Source organism: Bombus pyrosoma, linkage group LG7, assembly GCF_014825855.1.
Source record: "Bombus pyrosoma isolate SC7728 linkage group LG7, ASM1482585v1, whole genome shotgun sequence".
In the NCBI taxonomy this organism is placed as follows: Eukaryota; Metazoa; Arthropoda; class Insecta; order Hymenoptera; family Apidae; genus Bombus; species Bombus pyrosoma.
In genome coordinates this window covers 3154079-3172639 of record NC_057776.1, presented here as the reverse complement: position 1 = coordinate 3172639, position 18561 = coordinate 3154079, and the positions used below count along the sequence as shown (strand labels likewise).

Here is an 18561-nt window from a genome sequence, read left to right as displayed (position 1 = left end):
ATTAGAAACACGTTAAGAAATAACGTTACGAGTTAAGTTGCATTAAGCTGCAAAATTAAAGATGTATAAGTCTGTTTAAGAGAGAAGTAATCTTTTTTGTTTACTTCAAAATAAATTAATTTTATATATACTATATATAAAATAATTTAATTATAAATATACTAAGGTATAGTGGTATGACATTAAATTTGTAAAATTTCACGAGTGAACGAGCAAACTGTCTTACCTGCAAAGGAAGTCCTGCGACGTTCGCATAAGCTATTGCCTGCGGTATAACGGTAAGGCCTACGGTAATACCGGCAACAAGATCACTTACTATGTAGTCCTTGCGATACTTTGGTATCCACGCTGCTATAGGTACTCTTTTGTAAAGTAACTTCTTCCTGCAGGATCTTTTGATTCGTTGATATAACCACTTCCTTTCTAGAGAGCATAAGAAACCTTTTTCACGATTTGGTGGAACTGAAACAGGAGGGAATATTATAAAAGATATTGTATATCTACAATTATTATATCTTCGGCATTATTATATCTATAATAATATCCGCATTATTATATCTATAACCGCATCGAATTTATGTTAATTTTAAATTTAGAGCCATTTAAGGTTAACCAATTTATTTTTCTATCAAGAAAGTACAATGTTTACAGAAAAGCTTAGCTTGTTAGCTAAGTGTTGTCCCTCTCGAAAGTATAGATGTTGATGTAGCATTTAAACGTCGTTCTACATAGCAAAAGACGTCGCATCGAACTACGCATCGCTCAGGAATGTTTGCGAAAAAAGATCTATTCTCCGTTCAACTGTTCTAGATCTTTATTAATATATTTTTATTGTTTTGTATGACAAGCAAGATAATGAACACAAGAGTGGTTAATTAAATTGTACGCTTAATGCAAAAGGTAATTATTTGTACATATAATGTGATATAAACTTTCAAATAAATATAAAATTATATGTTTAAACAATTTAGGGAAATAAATAGAGAAGAAGGTAAATTGTTGTGTTCAATGTATATGTATTATGTTTCTAATACAAATATTCCATTATTTTGTTACATTGTACAGAGTACAATCTGTACGTTAGTAATTCCTTTTTCAATTTCTAAACGGTTTATATTTAACTACATTTGATATTTATAATTCTAACGTTAATATTCCTTTACTTTAACTTACTTGGTGCAACGAAATTGTCTGAAATCACTGAATATGTTACGATAAATGTCAACAATAAGTGCAAAAATATGTTATTTTTATAAATGTATAAACATTGACATTTTTATTAGCATAATAACAGACTAATGAGGTGTGCAGATGTTTGACTAACGAACATTATTGCACAGTCAACTGTCAATTAACCGCGAGTAAACAACAATTAAACGTATAGAAATGGTTAACACCTGTGTGGAATTCCGGATGGAAATGTAAATTCTTTAGATCATGTGACGACCTTTCGAAGGAACGAGTGTAGAAAGTACTATGATTGGAATCAAAATAGAAAAAGGTAAAGGTGAAATAAAAATTGCAATCACGAGGCATCTACATACATATTAAGATTACCATAATGCGTACAAGTATACAAGCTGCCGTAGGTACTGGCTAACTGGTGATAATTACGTCCAAAAGTGAAGTTAGACTGGTTTAACTGGTTTTACACGGTAGCACGTGATGTTTGCGGGAAATAAATTGCTTTAAAAATTGATTTCCATTCAATTGACATTATACTCCTTACGTTAATTCGAACTTCGTTGAATTCACAATTATTCTTTCGTTGTCTTCAGTTTTAATTCTAATCTAATTTAATTCTTAATATAGAGAAGAAGGTAAGCTGCTGTGTTCGATCTATATGTACTATGTTTCTAATACAAATATTCTATTGCTTTGTTACATTGTACAGAGTACTATCCGTACGTTAGACTTACATTTACAACGTTACTACTGTGCTACTGTACGTTACACTTAGATTTACAACGAGTTTCTTCCTTTTCTTTTTTGTTCTTTTAAATTGAAACGGATGAAGAGGAATAAATGTTTTAATTATCACTAGACCGTGGTATGTCATACATTTATACGAAATTTAAGGACGAAAAGATGCGTACGATGTACAAAAATATATGGAATATTTCAATTAGCATACAACATACAAAGATATATGAAATATCGTAGATAAAACACGCGTTAAATTTTTTGGTAAGTAAAATGAACCTCTATTTAGGCACTATCTTTTTTAGTTACGTTCGTAAAAATATAAATTTGCATGAACATTCGCAAAAATAATATGCTCTATGTCTATTATTAAATAGTAATAAAATTGTAAAAAATTTGTTACTGCGTTTAGTGTGTAGAAAAGATGGAAATCCTCCATTGGGGTGTTAAACGGTATATTTATACAACAAAATATTTAAACCTTAACTTGTTCGGTGAAATAGAAACGCATTGATTATTTGATGGAGTTGTGAGGAATTTTCATAAAAAAATTCAATCCTAGACTTATTCCTTAGTCTAATTGAAAATTAAACAAAATTTGTAATTTGAAAATTTACAATCATGAAAGTAAAATTATCGTAATGTTTGTGATGTCTGAGATATTCGTTTAATGGATTATTTTAAGGATTATTTTATTCACGGAAGATTAGCAATTTAGCTAAATTGATTCTGATCTTCTTTCTATCGTACCTGAAAAGTATATTAAAGTATATTTTTCTTGCTTAACATTAGTTTTACTAACTATAATGCCGGATAGCTCAAATGACGAGAAATAAAATTTTCTCTTTTCAGAAGATATCGACGTATATTTTCAATTAAATCGTTTCTTCGTCACCTTTGCGACTTGTGAACACTTTGTCCGTTATTATTTCTTGATAAGTTATTCTTGACATTTTTACAATGATCTTTCAATAAATTTCTAACGTATAACAATTCATTATCAATTATCTGGCTGGGATATTTCATCGAGCTCGTAAAAATATAGATAAACATCTTTGTCATATTAAAGAATGAAATGAAGAATAGAAATATTTTTCTGAAACTGTTAAATTTCAATCACGAGTTGGTTACATAGGATATGAAACATCGAGCATGAAATTGTGATTATTTTACGTTGATTCTTTACCACAAGATGTTTTCTTAGAAGTCGAAATGTTGTCAAGGAAATTTTAATCAAGAAGTCATAGAAAAATTCCTAGACATGAAGTTATGGTAAAATTATTGATTGTGGCGCGTTCCTAGAAGGCCCAAATGAATATTTATGCTTCATCATTTGCACTATTCTATCGCGTTCGCAGGGAAAAGAAATATGGTAAGCACATCTTTGTTTATTTTTTGATTTTAATGTCATTCTATGACTAAAGAGTGACATGGTTGAGAATAAAAATAATCTTTTAGGTTCAAAAATATAAGCCTTATAAGAGTAGCTTATAAGTTGTCGAAATTTTATAAAAATCAAAGATACAATTATTAAAGAAAGCAACATTTCAATATCTTCGATATTTTAATATTATGATAAGGAATATTTTTAAGACTGCGAAGGGCAAGAAACAATGCGCGTGTTCAACCCTAAAACAAAATAAGAAGACAATATATTATAGTTTATTTTGATATAACATTGTGCTGAATTTTAAAATCGCTTTTCTCAAAAATATATTAAACAATGTGACTTATTACGTTCCCTGTAATTTTCGTATATGCAATAAACACACTTCTAAACACATCTAAAGTATCGATCAAATAATGAACAGATTATGTAGTTATTTTCGAAATAACTTATCTAAATTAGTAAACAAACAATTAATTGAATAATTATACGTGAATTATAGCATTTATTAACTCGTTAAGATATGGTTCTGGGATAAATATAAATTCCTTTGTATAATCTTTTAATCGTTAAACATTTTAAGAAAATTCATTCAAATAATTGCACGCGCATTATCGAAAAATCCAGCAAATAGAAATTGAAGTTATAAACTATACCAGTGTTAAATGTTTAACATTGACAAAAATTAATCTCAATCATATTTACTTTTTCTTATTGCAACATCGTTTCTATCATCTTTTTCTCGTCAATTCGCACACTTTTACCATCGTATTCCTAAATTCATCAGGCGCTAAGCTTTCTCAAATCGAACAATTTTTGGCGAATTAACTCTTCCCTATGATTTGTGGAATGCGATGACGCGATAATCTCCTTTTTCGTGACAAGTTAAACACACGAGTCGTTTGATATGTAGAAGGTAGCGCGAATTTCTTAATTTGGTCAATGCTTGGCACGTGAAAAGGAAAATACAGTTCATAAATTCCCAACGAAGTGTACGAAGACAGGAATAAATTAAGACAAAATACTGGTACCGATAACGATCAATCTGATAAATTATCTGCGGTAACGACCACGTGCTTACGTACGCGCTTTAACATGCAAATCTTCTGTCTGAAAGGATGCTAACAATGCTAGTGAAACTGCATTTTTTTTCTTTTTATCAAAAGATATATATCTTGTTTTACATACTGTTATTACGGATTTCTTTTGAGAAATTTATTGGGTTGTCTCGTATTCGAATCGGCACGTGTACGATGTATGAATAATATTGACTTGAACGCAGGTGAAAAAATAAAAATTATGTAACATTGAGAAAGAGTCTCATGATAATTCATGTTAGCTTTCTCGAATTAATATTTCATACTAATTCAAGTAATAATTTATATAAAATACATACGACGGCCACAGGTGAAAATTACGATGAGTTACGTTCCCTGTTTTTCGTAGAAAAATGATTTAAAGATTCGATATAAAAGATTTTCAGATTGTATGTATATATGTTTCGTCATTTTTTGTAACATTAACAACGTTATTTTATCTTATGCAGGCTAATATTAATTATATCGAACTAAGACAACAAATAAACTAGTACTATTCATTTTTTACAAAACACTGTGGATGTTTCGCTTGTTTTTAAAAAGTTTACATCTTGGAACATTAAAATACTTCTTTCTAGCCATCATCTAGTCATGTAACAGCCAGAAAACCAATAAAAATAGACTTGTCATATATTCTTCGCGTGATCTTCAGACGTAAAACTGTATGATATAGCAACAGGCATGATATAAAAATATTTTCATCATCATATGTGAAGCTTTGTAACATAAAAATAGACTCGATATAAAAATATTTTAGATTTTAAGCTTCCACGATGGTTAGATGAAATATTTGTGGTTGTTCGGGTTTTCATCGTGTTTTTAAAATAGTACGTTACGGTTTACTTCAACATGAATGAAGTGAACATTCCAGTTCAGGTCTGCCCTGAAGAAGTGAACTGGATTGTTTGCAACGAAGCGCAACGTACTATTGAGAATATTATCGAATCCCGAAGAATCACAAACATATAAACAATAAAAATGATTTTTTATTGTTTATGTATTTGTGAGGAATTTTAGAGCGAAGAAATGTAATATTCAGAGATAGATGAAACAAACAAAATACTTGTAATAAAATTACTTAAAGATCTGCAGTCTAGTAATGAAAATTCGATTAGCAGTGGTCGCGTTAATTTCTTGCTTTAATCTGTCATGACTTTCTTGTTCAGTTTTTATCTACGTACATAAATATGTCAATTTCTATCCATATAAATAGCATAGATTCTTTAAAAACTTCTGTTGTCCAGTTTTTATTTATGCGAATACTTTTCTTCATAATGTCAACGATACTATCGTGGTGTTAGCACAAGTCAAAAAGTTACGCCACAAATAGCTGTTCCACGATATTAGAAAACAAATTACGAAATATCCGGCGAATAACAAATTGTTCAGTAAACTGTTTTAAATAACTTACACACCTGATTAAACCAACCAGGGTTTTTCCGTATGCGTACGCTAATGTCCATATTATAATTCTACACTTAATACAAAATTACTTAACATTAACTTTATTGTACGAAATGTATATCTAAATGTCACTGACATTTATCTGGATACTCTGCAAATAATAAAACTTTACTTTGTAAAAATATATGTAAATGAATAATAAATTTAAATAATACCTATCTAATGATAAAATTTATATGCGTACAGGATGAGACTAATAGAAATTATAGGCTAACATTTCGAACATCTGCTCGATTCATAATACATATGTGTTGCTATTTCTTAACCCACGAGTAAGATTGGCTTTGTGTGACTGAAGATATTAAATGTAAGGGACATTTACGTATGTAGATTGTAAGATTCCATTTTTCCAGATATAAAAATCTATAAAAAAATTGCATCGGATAATTTACTTAAGATACTTTAGTTCTCTCCAATAAGATTTTTCCATGTTGCACTTGTTTCATATAAAAGCAAAGAAAATATAAGAAATAATAAGTTATATTATACGAACTAATGCAAATTGTTGTATATATTAATTACTATATTATATATAATTATTGTATTATATATAATAAAATTAAGTATTGTATATATTAATTATAATAATTATAAATTGATATAAATTAATATAGTTCTATTTATACATACTCGTATCTTACGTGCAACATAAATTTGTGTGAGATATAAATAAATCAAGCCTATGTAACCAAATTTTCGTTTGCTTACGAAAGTAAACAATTGTAGTTGATTATAAATCCCTCACTCTGATTTACAAAGTAGGAACCAGTAATTGTTATTAAACAGACTATTTACAATTAGTAGAATATCAAAATAAAGTGAAATATCCACAGTGGCAGGCAAATAGTAAGATGAGATTTAATACCTACGAATACGTTAGCTTTGTAACTTCTAACTCATATGGCGTTGATTAAAGTGAAAGAAAGCACGAAATAAGAAAGAATCAAAGAATAAAATCTGTCGTACGAAAAACATGCAAATCGTAGTTGATTCAACCGAGACGATAATTGCAGTTACATGTATCGAGTATCAACGCAACCTCGGTAAATACGTGATAGTCTTTCATACACGTCATTCTCTCACAAATGGTCACGAAATGAGTCAGATAACTCAAAGAACCCGCGCCTTGAAATAATTTCTCATTATTAATTTATGCATACGGTTAGTATTATGAGTCAAATGCATCTGCTCAACCGCAAAAGTGAACGTATGAAATATTCTTTTCTCCCTTTTCAATCTCTTAGGAATTCTCCTTTCGCATAAACGACATGTTTCTCCGCGTCTATTGCCGCGTACTTCCTGTTTATAAGTTAATACACCGTTGCAAGTTTACCGCAGAACATCGTAAAGTTGATTTTGTTCTCATAATTTTTGCAGATCACATCGTTAGTCGATACTACAAAATGCGGTTTTCTTCATTGAACCGATAAGTGTGTAATCGCAGTCATTATATCATACGAAAGAATTGACGCTAGTATTTCAGTGTAATTGATGTAATCACGCGTTAAGCTGTCGGATAGTTATTGATACTTTTGCGACTGTTGAACGGGGACTTTTACGATATGCGCATGTGATCCGCTGGTTGGAAATTTAATCTTATATAGGGTGTTTCAATGTTCTTAATCAAAACTTTGAGTGTATCCTGTGGATATATGTATGGATATATAGATAATGTTATTTATGCTATTTTTTAAGATAAGGTTTAGGCCCAGGTAATATATTGCACTATACATATTATATAATAATTAAAGTATTATGAATAGGCGTATAATAGATTAAGTTACAAGGAGAAAAGGGCATAATAATTCATGTTAAACACATATGTAAAGTTTTATTATTTAATATGCATGCAAAGGGCGTATGTATTGTATGAACATAATTTGTATGTATCGAGTTGGCATACAGCACAGTGAACGCGTGAACGTGTTAGCGTGTTAAAGTTTTATTAAATGTTTATAGTAGAAATACGAAATTGGCGTACAGTAACGAGCTTGCGAACATTATGCTGTAAAATTTCAATAGATTATAATAATTGGCTGTTTAATATCGTATTTCGATAGAAGAAAACTAAAAAATTGAACTTATTAATAGAGAAATCACATTTTAATTTCGTTTTATTCCAATAAATCAATTCTTTGCATTAATGCACTATAGGTTTTAATACTTGTTTCATATATCTTTGTTCTTCAAAATTATTCACGTACAATAGCTCACGGAAGTATTCAAACACTTGTAAAAACGGTTTATAAATATATTACGTGTGTTGTACGAGACATTTTGGAATGCCATTAACATCGAAGCAATGAAACTCGACGATCATGGTCGTATTGGCAAAATTTGAGGTAAATCTGAAAATGTACATAAAAGCACGGAATATTTGACGTAAGTATGTATACAATACGTATGTATGTATTTCGCAGAGATCGCAAAATTATTTAAACAATCAATTATCCATTATACTAACAAGCTTTAATATTCATCGATATTCTTTAACGTTTATTATAAATTTAAGATGATTATTTATGCCGTATATATTATTATTTTTCTACATATACGTTAGCAGTAAATATCTCGCAACTTTTATATATAATTCCAGACTGGTTTCAAATTTGGTCAGTGTAATCATGACAATCATTTGACGTTACAGTGCTAGTGAAGTTTTAAATTTTATATGTCATATAAAAAAAAAATATATATATATACATGAAAGTTTTCTATGACAAGTATTCGAATAAATGAGCCACTGTACAAGAGTCCAATGTCGTGAAGTTTGAAATATATCTTTTTTAATTGATTGTTTACAATTGTTCGATCAACCATTGCAATAGCTTGTTAGCGTCTCAGCTGAAGTCATAGGCTGAGTTTTATAATCTTTAAGAAAGATTAGCTTGTTTAAAAAATTTTAATATTAATTTAATTTAATATTTAATAGCAGAATTATATTTTATAGAAGGGGAATTAATATTAAAGTGTGATCTAGCAGTAGAAAATTTGTAATATTAGAGTCCGAGGTATTATTCTCTAATTTTAAACGATCTCTATGTTTATATAACATTTTTCACTCGATCATATTGGGTTGGCAACTAAGTGATTGCGGATTTTGTCATTAGGTGGTATGGGCAAAATCCGCAATAACTTAGTTGCCAACCCAATAGAATCGGTATATTCCTCAGTACGAATTTCAGTTGTTAAATACTATTAGATTTGTGGAAGTACGTACTTCGGAATAATCCTCCATTGCATTTCCGACAGAGATTTATCTCGTTCCATTGATCTGTAATCTGTCCTATTATTTACTCACGTTACGCGTTGTGTAGTTTTTCTTCGATAGAACTGAGATTATCAGACAACAGATTTATAATATTCAGTTGGACGTTATATCCAGACTGAGATGGATCGAGTTTGGGCATTAAAAGATTCTTGTTAATAAGAAAGATTACAAGAACATGTCTGTTGTTCGAGAAAAGAGCGAATACTTTTCTTTTAGCAGCAATATGATATTTCTTACACATACCAAGAGCGAAAGAATAAGGAAGAATGAAAATGTTATTATTAATAGAAAAGTGATAAAAACAAATAAAAAGGAGGAATACTGTAATAGTATTTAAAAAAGATATTAGTAACGAAGAGAATAATAGCATTATAAAACACTGTTATATTTACAGTTTCAGTGACTAATTTTATTGTAGTTTAGTCATTTCCTAAGTACAAGTAACGGGAATAATTTGCAACTTTGGCGAACGAATAATTATTATAGTTTCATTCGAATAATTTCAAGATCAAAAGTGTCGTAAACCTTGTGTATATTTGCAAATCGAATTTTCATTCAAATTAGACACCATTAAATCCAATGCCGATTTTTATGGTTGTAGCTAAACATTATAAATATGTAAACGTATATATGTACTAAAATAACGGTATCTTAGAAAATCTATTTTAGCGCTTGTCGTTGGTTTTATCCTAGATAAAAATTTAGTTCCCACTCGATGAATAATTTCAAGACTATAAATACTTTGTGAGATAATGAAGATAAAGGCTTATGTCAAAGCTATACAGCAAGCTAATCCATTTAATTAATCAATGCAGCCAATTGATCAAATAATTGATCAATTTATAAAATGTCTGCGGATCACCTGTTGATTAGAAAAATATTTTCATTCCTCATTCATGAGATGCATCTGAGATATCTATATCTTTTAATGCTTACAGTTGCATGTATTATTTAGTAATACACGAGTTATATATATTTAGATAGTATTACACTAGTACCATTGATTTTCATGTTCATGAATTTTTAAAAATATTTGTTGTTTAAATGTTAAAAAATATTTAATCTTAAAAAAATGTTTAATGTTATCGCGTTTCATCGTAATTTTAATTTCATTCCAATTTCTTGTTCAAACAGCCATATAAAATTATTTTCCTTCAGTTAGATTAAAGTGTTTGATACCTATATTTTCCTTTACCTTGAGAATTTTATACAGGATAATAAATTATATAATCATAAAAGAATGTATATAGATATACATGCAATTTCTATGAAATATTCTTATCTCTTAGCAAGAGACGTAACAAAAGCGACTATAAAATAGCGAAGCATTTTGATGAATAAATCATTAATAAAAATGTTTAATAAATATTACTATCACGGTACGGTAGGATGTAAGAGAAAATTGATCCCAAATTTTCCAATCCAGCATATTCTTTAGAAGATTGATTTAGTTCAATGATTTAATTCAGTCTGATAACCGGTGATATGTACTATAGTTATTTATTATCTGAATAAAATTTCCGGATGAAGGAGAAAAATTAAATAAAGTATTATATGCGAATTAGTATCCAGATAATCGAAATTATTCTTATAACTATAATTTAATTTAAAAATTAATCTTCGATTATAATTATTAATAATTAAATTAAATATTTCGTTTTCGACTATTTAATTTTCAGCCAAACCGTAACCTTAAGGAGAATGTGTATATCAGACGCTTTCAAAGTAGAATAGGTTCTAAGTAGAATGTGGCTCAAAGTAGAAAAGATAGTTATACTCATGAAATACTCTATAATTTAAAACCTAATTATAAATACAAAATAAATTTATTCGCATTTTGTGTAATAAAATATTAAAAATTTCAATTACGAATAATGGCAGTTAAAGTACTTAAATAAAAAAAAATAGTATTTAGACATTAATTGTTTTAATACGTCAAAGGGACAATGTAACTCAAAATTTAATCACCGTTGTAATTATGCAAACTCAAATTTCATTGGATTATATCAGTATAAAGGTTTGTACGAAAATGCGAATTTACATATTTTGCTGTACTTTAAAAATTGCGTTATACAAGAGTTCCCGTCTTGGCTGTTCCATCGTTAGGAAATTTCAGACAATTCAATACATTTTTCTTGCAATCCGAAACAACAGTTTATGATATGAAACGAAAAACAGAACACAAACAAATCAAATGAAAAATTGTCTTTGCAATTGACGTGAAAAAGCATTTCAGAAAATGAATCTATGCTCTGTTGGTGTATACTGTTCAGAAATAATTCTATATGACTGTTCAGAGCTAATAATTTTGGTATGAAAAAACTAAATAGACAGTAATTAAAACTTCATGTTTTCGCCTGGGGCGTTATATTATACTTTAATATCGTTATATTTATTACATTTATATTAAAGGTATTATATTTTTAAATAGCCGCTAATTTAACGGATATAAAGATATGTCTGCAATTCTTCCGAAAGAATGTACATTTTATTATATTTTAAGATTTTTAAATTAATTCTTTCAAATGAATCAGTTTTTTGAAAATTAACTAGCAGTATTAACAGTAATTTAATTGTTGCTTGCAATTTAAATTTTGAATAAAAGGATAGCGTTATTATATTCTGAATAACACCCCAACACCCCAAGAAATTTTGATCTATATGGATTAAGTTACCTAATTTAATTCACATAAGTGGGATATTTCAATATAATCATGTTGGAATAAAGTAACGTTGAAAATCTTCGTGTTAAAATTTATTATGAAAATAATTGCAGGATTTGCAACGATAGACAGAATAATCTAATGTTTAAATCGTATTTATTGGGAGAGAGTGAAAGGTATAGGTTTCATATCCAAAAGTACACAAATTTTATACTAAGAATAGTAGGTGACTTATAATGTTTTGCAAAATAATCTCTATATGGAGATTTCAATTGCTTCAGAATTAAACAGATATGAACTTAGAGCACGTTTTAAAAAGTGATTCAACTTTGATTGATTTTGAGTTAGTTTTTGATCTACTCGATTCAAATTACTAGCAGACGTAGCTACTTCCTTATTACTGCAATCTTTCCAATTGCAATTATATAAAATAATCACTGCGATTCTTTCAGACATTGCTATACGCAAATTGAAATTCACAAGTCTAATATAGAGCGTGATGAGAAAATCAATTCCCACGATTTCTCAAATAGTTCCAATAGTCGGACAAAAAATGTTTCGAAAAAAAGTTAATCAGTTTTCAATCGGCTACAAATTGCAATGCTATGAATTTCAAAGAAGATTTTGCTTCGATAAAAAGTCAAGGTCATCGCTATTTTTTTTTTAATGGAATAATACATTCTTTTATACATCATTCGATGGAGTTTTTAATTCTGCAAAAAAGTATGAAGGTACTTGAATCGAAAAATGATCAGTTTAAAAGATATTTTAACTTTAACGTTGTAAAACTTATTCTATGAAAGACAAGTAAAACATAAAACCAAAAATTACTATGCTATCTTTCTTTGTCTTCCATAGCACAAGTTTCGCAATATCAAAGTTAAAATATCCTTTAAATTAGTCATTTTTCCAATTAAGTATCTCAATATCTTTTCGCATAGAATTAAAAAATGTTGTATAAAAAATGTATTGTTTCATTTTAAAAAATAGAGGTAACCTCGATTTTCCATGGAAGTAAAACATTGTTCGAAACTCCTAGTATTGCAGTTTGTAGTCGAATGGAAGCTGATTAACTTTCGTTCCATACATTTTCCTGTCCGACTGTCGGAAGTGTTTGAAAAATAGTGAGGATTGATTTTCGTTCCATTCTACATGGACCGTGAATTTTGATGCATTTACGGAAGATTTAAGCTGGCAATAGCATAGAAAATACATATAAGATGCAAGAATATATAAAATATACAAAATAACAGTATTCGTTGGAATATTTAAATTCGTTGCGATAAACAAATCTTTGCTGTACGTCCTACTTCCTTAGCTGTATTTATTAAAATATTGATTCGTATAAACATCCACCGTCTACTAATTTCCATATATTTCCATATATTCGTACAAAGTAATGTCGATTTAACGTGGTAAAGGAATAAATTACATAAACTTACCATCATTGTTCATATTTTTGTCATCCTGGCTTGAGACGTGGACACTGCTAAGCCTGTTTTCTAGTTCAGCAGTCTGATCAAAATCGTTGTTGTTGCTTCGAAATGGATCTTCGAAGGCAGCATTGCTGTATCCGGTTAACCGGACTTGCTTTCCAGTTTCGAGGTCGTACTCTTGGACGCTATACCTGGACATGTTTGCGAGTAGTTTTTCTATGTTGAAGAGAGTTCGCCAATTTTATGATTTCTCCGGCAGATATCGATGTATAAGGGAAGCTGAATTGCACGAGTGGTGCTCAAAGACACTCCATTGTTGAGTTCGTACCGTATTCGTGTGGCGACCCTAAAAAGTAAAAACACCTAATTAATTCATGGCCCTTGTCGTCGTACAGTTAGATTTTCTTTTTATTCCCTTTCTAAGATCGCTTTTTCTTGTCGGTTCTTTGCATTGTTTTTTGCACATTTTGCCGAGTTGAATTTCGTCGTACATGATGAATTCAAGGATATTTATTTTCACACCGCATCGCCTTTTTCCTTTGTTTCATGTATCTTTATTTTTGTTCCTCTGGACCTTTTTTGCGTTTTTTAATCGATTGTTTCTCGAAGCTAAACGAAGGAATAGAATAGCTTTCGATATTTCTTTTTCGTTTAAACTATTAAGAAGAGAATTTCGCTCGAAGCGGTGACAAATAGAATAATTACAATTACTACGATTAACATAATAAAGTTTCTTTTATTACTATATGATGATAAAAATGATGCACTGTGTACGGTAGTATACATTTGATTTTACAGAAAATCATCTAATTCTTTCTTTAAATTTATTGTAACGAAGAAATTACGATATTTACTTTATACAGGGAATTTTTAGTTCTTTCCAATGGTTCAATACGCGATATTAATATTCTGACTTTTTGAAATACCTGAACGTCTTAATTTAATAAAATAATTAAATCGGTTGTTAATTGATTTGTTCATTCAGCCAACAATTAATTAACAGAATTAGCGTTTCATTATACAAACACGAATAATTGAATCAGAGACTAGTCAGAGTTAGAGAAATTGTAAATGACTTGTACAAAGGATTATGATATTTTTATAGCAATTATAGCGATTGTAATGCAAAGCTAAATGTAATTGCAAAAATAATTATGCCAGTGTATTTCTCAAGAGTATAAAAAACATAATCCGCGTAAAATTTCGCTGGCTCACAAATATTTCGTAACGTGCTTTACGAAAATCGATATAAATATAACTTTCGCAGTAACAATTCCATGAAATATAGTATGCGCAATACAATTCTTTGTACGCATTTTTGCACACGATCAGTGATTTACTTTTTATCGAAAATCTAACATTTTTATCTACGGTTTGTTTCTCTTTTCTGGGTCAGTGATGGCAAAATATTGCAATTTTAAACTCACGCTACCAACAGTTTTTAATTCTTCATATAATTGTTAGATCGTGAATATTTATGCAAATTCATATCTTCACGAAAACAGTTGAGATGAAAACGACGATTTGTTACAGTTATTAATTATTATAGCGATCACGAGCACTGTACCTTGAATACTTTATATATTTTTACAGATTACGTGCATGTTATGTATTTTGGCATAATTAAATTTTCCATAAATGCATAAAAATCTATAGTTTAATAATTACATATCCAGCTTTGTATCTAACTCAACTATTGGGTTGGCAACTATCTTCAATTCCGTGTAACTTTACACAATTCTACAAAACGTAAAAGCAAAATTAAAGATTGTGTTAAGGCTATTACTATTGCATTATCGCATTATTAGTTAAACTAGTTTTATCAGTCTTTTTAAAAATTAAAAAGTTTTATCGCAGTAAACAATTTTCTATTAATTCCTTTGTAAGAAAAATATCTTTTTTTTTTAATAAATAAAGAGAAAAAAGAAATAAGATATTTTTCTTATGAAAAGAATTAATAGAAAATTGCTTTTTATAAGAATAATCATACATTGACTGATTATAAAACAGATCTGCTTGAACAGATTATATAACACAGTCCATTGTAATCTAGTGGCTATATGAGCTTTTGTAGACGAAAATCATAATAAGGTATAATATAAATAAATTCATACATAATGCTTCACCGTACAGTATCATGCAGAAGGTGATGTCGCTAGTAATTACATTAATAATTTACTTAAAACACTAAAGAAAAGGAAAAAGAATGGATAAGCTGCAGCTTGCACGAAATAATTAACTATAAGCTACAGCTACAGATTAATACTGAAAGAGTACATAAATAAAATATAATCTAATAACGTAAACAAATTTCTACAGAAACTTGTAAAGAACGTAAATTGCACTGTATCAATGGTTACGCTTAACTAGAATCTTTCTACAGCATATTACGTTGCTACTATTTTATTTTTAGTGATACAATACTATAATATCATATTTATGTTAAGTCAACAGTATCAATGTCAAAACGATTTACCAACGATACTGATACGACATTATGAAGTTTCTCAAGTCTCGACTGGTATTTCATTCACCGAAGAATCGATTGCGCAAAAAGCTATTTAAACGCTAATTTTACCTTCGCTAAAAAAATATGATGCGAAATAAAATAATGTTACATAGATATATACATGTGTTGGAGATATTATCATCGAAATCTTGAATCGTTTTTTTTTGACTTAATTTACCGACTTAGTAGAAACGTAGAATTAAAGTTGAAAATAAAAAATTCAAATTAATAATACAAACTTTATGCGTACTGTCGAACGAATTTATCGCTACATCAGGCATATTCGAGTGATACTTGATCTACCAGTATAATGTTTTTGTAATTTCCATATGACATAGTTAAAAAATAATGTGTAAATAACACATAATACGTTTGCCATTCTGTAGTTATCACAACTGCATATGTCGTATAAATGATATATTGCATAACCGGTTATCGTAATAAATTGGTCTATCTGTTTCTTTTGATTAGCGTGTCCTAGGTGAAAAATGATACTTCTCGTAGAAACAATAGAAATGTGATGTCATTATAATAGAGATAAAATTAAAACGGGGAATTATCGGTGCTCGATGCCGTTCGTTGTAATATGTACTTACTTGCATTAGCATAATTTAATGGCTCGACATTATGATTAATTATTCTTATGCGAGTGATATTTGTCAACAATGTTCTATCTATTAAACGATTGGTTGAACAGAAGATTAACCGAAAACGAAATAAAATTATATTCTCTAAGTTTAATATATTATAATTAATATAATAAGTACGTATGATTCTAGAAATAATTATAACTTAATAATTAAGATATATTAAAATAACTAGTAAATTTAATAAATAATTAAAAAGTAATAAATTTTATAATTAAGATATACCAAGGATATATCAAATTCAGTAATTTCTGAAATATTAGATTATCTTTAAAATATAAACTGAAGGCATCACAAATAAGGATAAAATCATTCAAAATCAGTATTCAGTACGCATGAATAATTTTTATTATTTTTGATAATCAGTAACAAATCCTTAAGTTAGGTAAACAGAATTGTGTTTCACAGCCGTCGTTATTATCACTCATTATCATATTCTCAGTGAAGTACCTACTATCTCCTATCTTATGTATTAGTACTTTGGTCATTAGTCATTAACTCCTTTGCATCGAAGGACGAAATATACCTTGCCACGTAATGTTGTTTATTATAAGTTTTGGACGGAATATTTTTACAACTCAATGTTGTTTATACGAAGCTTTCTATTTATTAGGTTGTCCCAAAAATGTCCTTCGCTATTTGCATGCAGCTGCTTTATCTGGCTATGTTGATACAGACATGAAATCTAATCTGTCAGATGATGTGATCTTTATCTTCGACCGTCTTCTAGCTGTCGTAGGACACGTTTCGTTTGCATTAAAACAAAAAATGTTGTGCATCTATTATTTTCTTCTAAAACAAAAGAAACTTTTAGGACAACCTAATATATGGATGTCGCTCATCGGTCACTGTATCCTGGCATTGTATATAATACTACACTTTGTACCGTGTCATATAACAGAAAACTAAAATCATTTGTTTGTCGAAATAAAGCATTTTCTTTATTTAGCATTCCTAATCCCCGTGCGAGTTATTTCGTTCAAAGTATCGTATGAAGAATATTGCGTCGCGGGATATCTTGTGCAAAGCATCGCATAAATGATATTCTGTTGCAAGATATCTCGTCCAGAGCGTATCACAAAGGATATTGCGTCGCGAGATATTTCGTCTTTCGATATGAAGGGATTGAATGATTTCGATGGGCGGTTTTCCAAAAAAATATCTTCGTATTCGGATCTATAGATTTCAACAGAATAATTATATTTACATGACTGTAAATTTTATGGTGTAAATGCGCAATGGCAGTACCAATAGCTGCGATTCCATAGCATGTTCAGAATATTTGTATTGCAACCAACGCGCTTTATATGCCATCACAATCGGTTACAAATCGTAAGAAGATACGATTGCTTCTTAACTGCTACTATTTAAACAATAATTATTTGCATCACATGGAAAATTATTAGAATGAATTATAATCCCTTCTTCGTCTATTACTCATTTGTACATCGTTGTACGAATTGAAAATATCTTAACGACATGCAGCGTCTTGAACAGCGGAAACGATATTAAATTTTGGATCAAAATAGATTTGCATTATGAAACTACTCGAAGAATCTAGAAAAACATTGTTATGTACGCTCATTCGTTTCAGATCTTATTCAACGATCGCATAGACACAGATTTTTCTATGTTGTTCTTTGCGTCAGGCATTTTTCGTCTTTTTTATGACGGCAAGATTCAAGTTTTGTAATTATAATTCTCATTCAGCATTTCTGATCGTATGCGCTACCACATAATCATAAAATTATAGTCACAGATGAAAAAAAAAGAAGAAAACACGTGGCGTGGTTAGGTCTACTTCTTAAAGAAGTTGCAACATTTACTCGCTTTTTCAAGGACAACTTTTAACATTTTAATAACAACAATCTTTCATGATTACTATTTTATATGTTCATCGCGATTCTTGAAAAGAAAAGTCCAAGGTCGCTAACATTAATCAATATGCGAAACGATTCTTTATGTCTTTGAAACGGAATAGGAAGTTACGTATGCATACATATTAAAATTTATTTTTATTTACTTATTGCTGTATCATTGTATTTTATCGTACTTTACTATTACGTCTTTACGTATTCTATACCACTGCATTGGAAGCAAATTATTTTCTTATAGTAATTGTTGTTTTCATACATTAGATTAAAATATAAAATATAAAACGAGT

General features: G+C 29.3%; 1 protein-coding gene across 1 annotated transcript in view; it reads right to left on the bottom strand.

The window, feature by feature from the left end:
• LOC122568917 (sodium-independent sulfate anion transporter-like) overlaps positions 1 to 18561 on the bottom strand; it is a 36779-nt gene that overhangs the window by 7115 nt on the left and 11103 nt on the right. Inside the window, exons 2-3 of the mRNA XM_043729208.1 lie at positions 13248 to 13587; positions 227 to 462 (exon numbers count right to left, since the gene is read on the bottom strand). Coding sequence (XP_043585143.1) covers positions 227 to 462; positions 13248 to 13440 — 429 coding nt within the window. The 5' untranslated portion in view covers positions 13441 to 13587. The remainder of the gene's footprint in view (positions 1 to 226; positions 463 to 13247; positions 13588 to 18561) is intronic.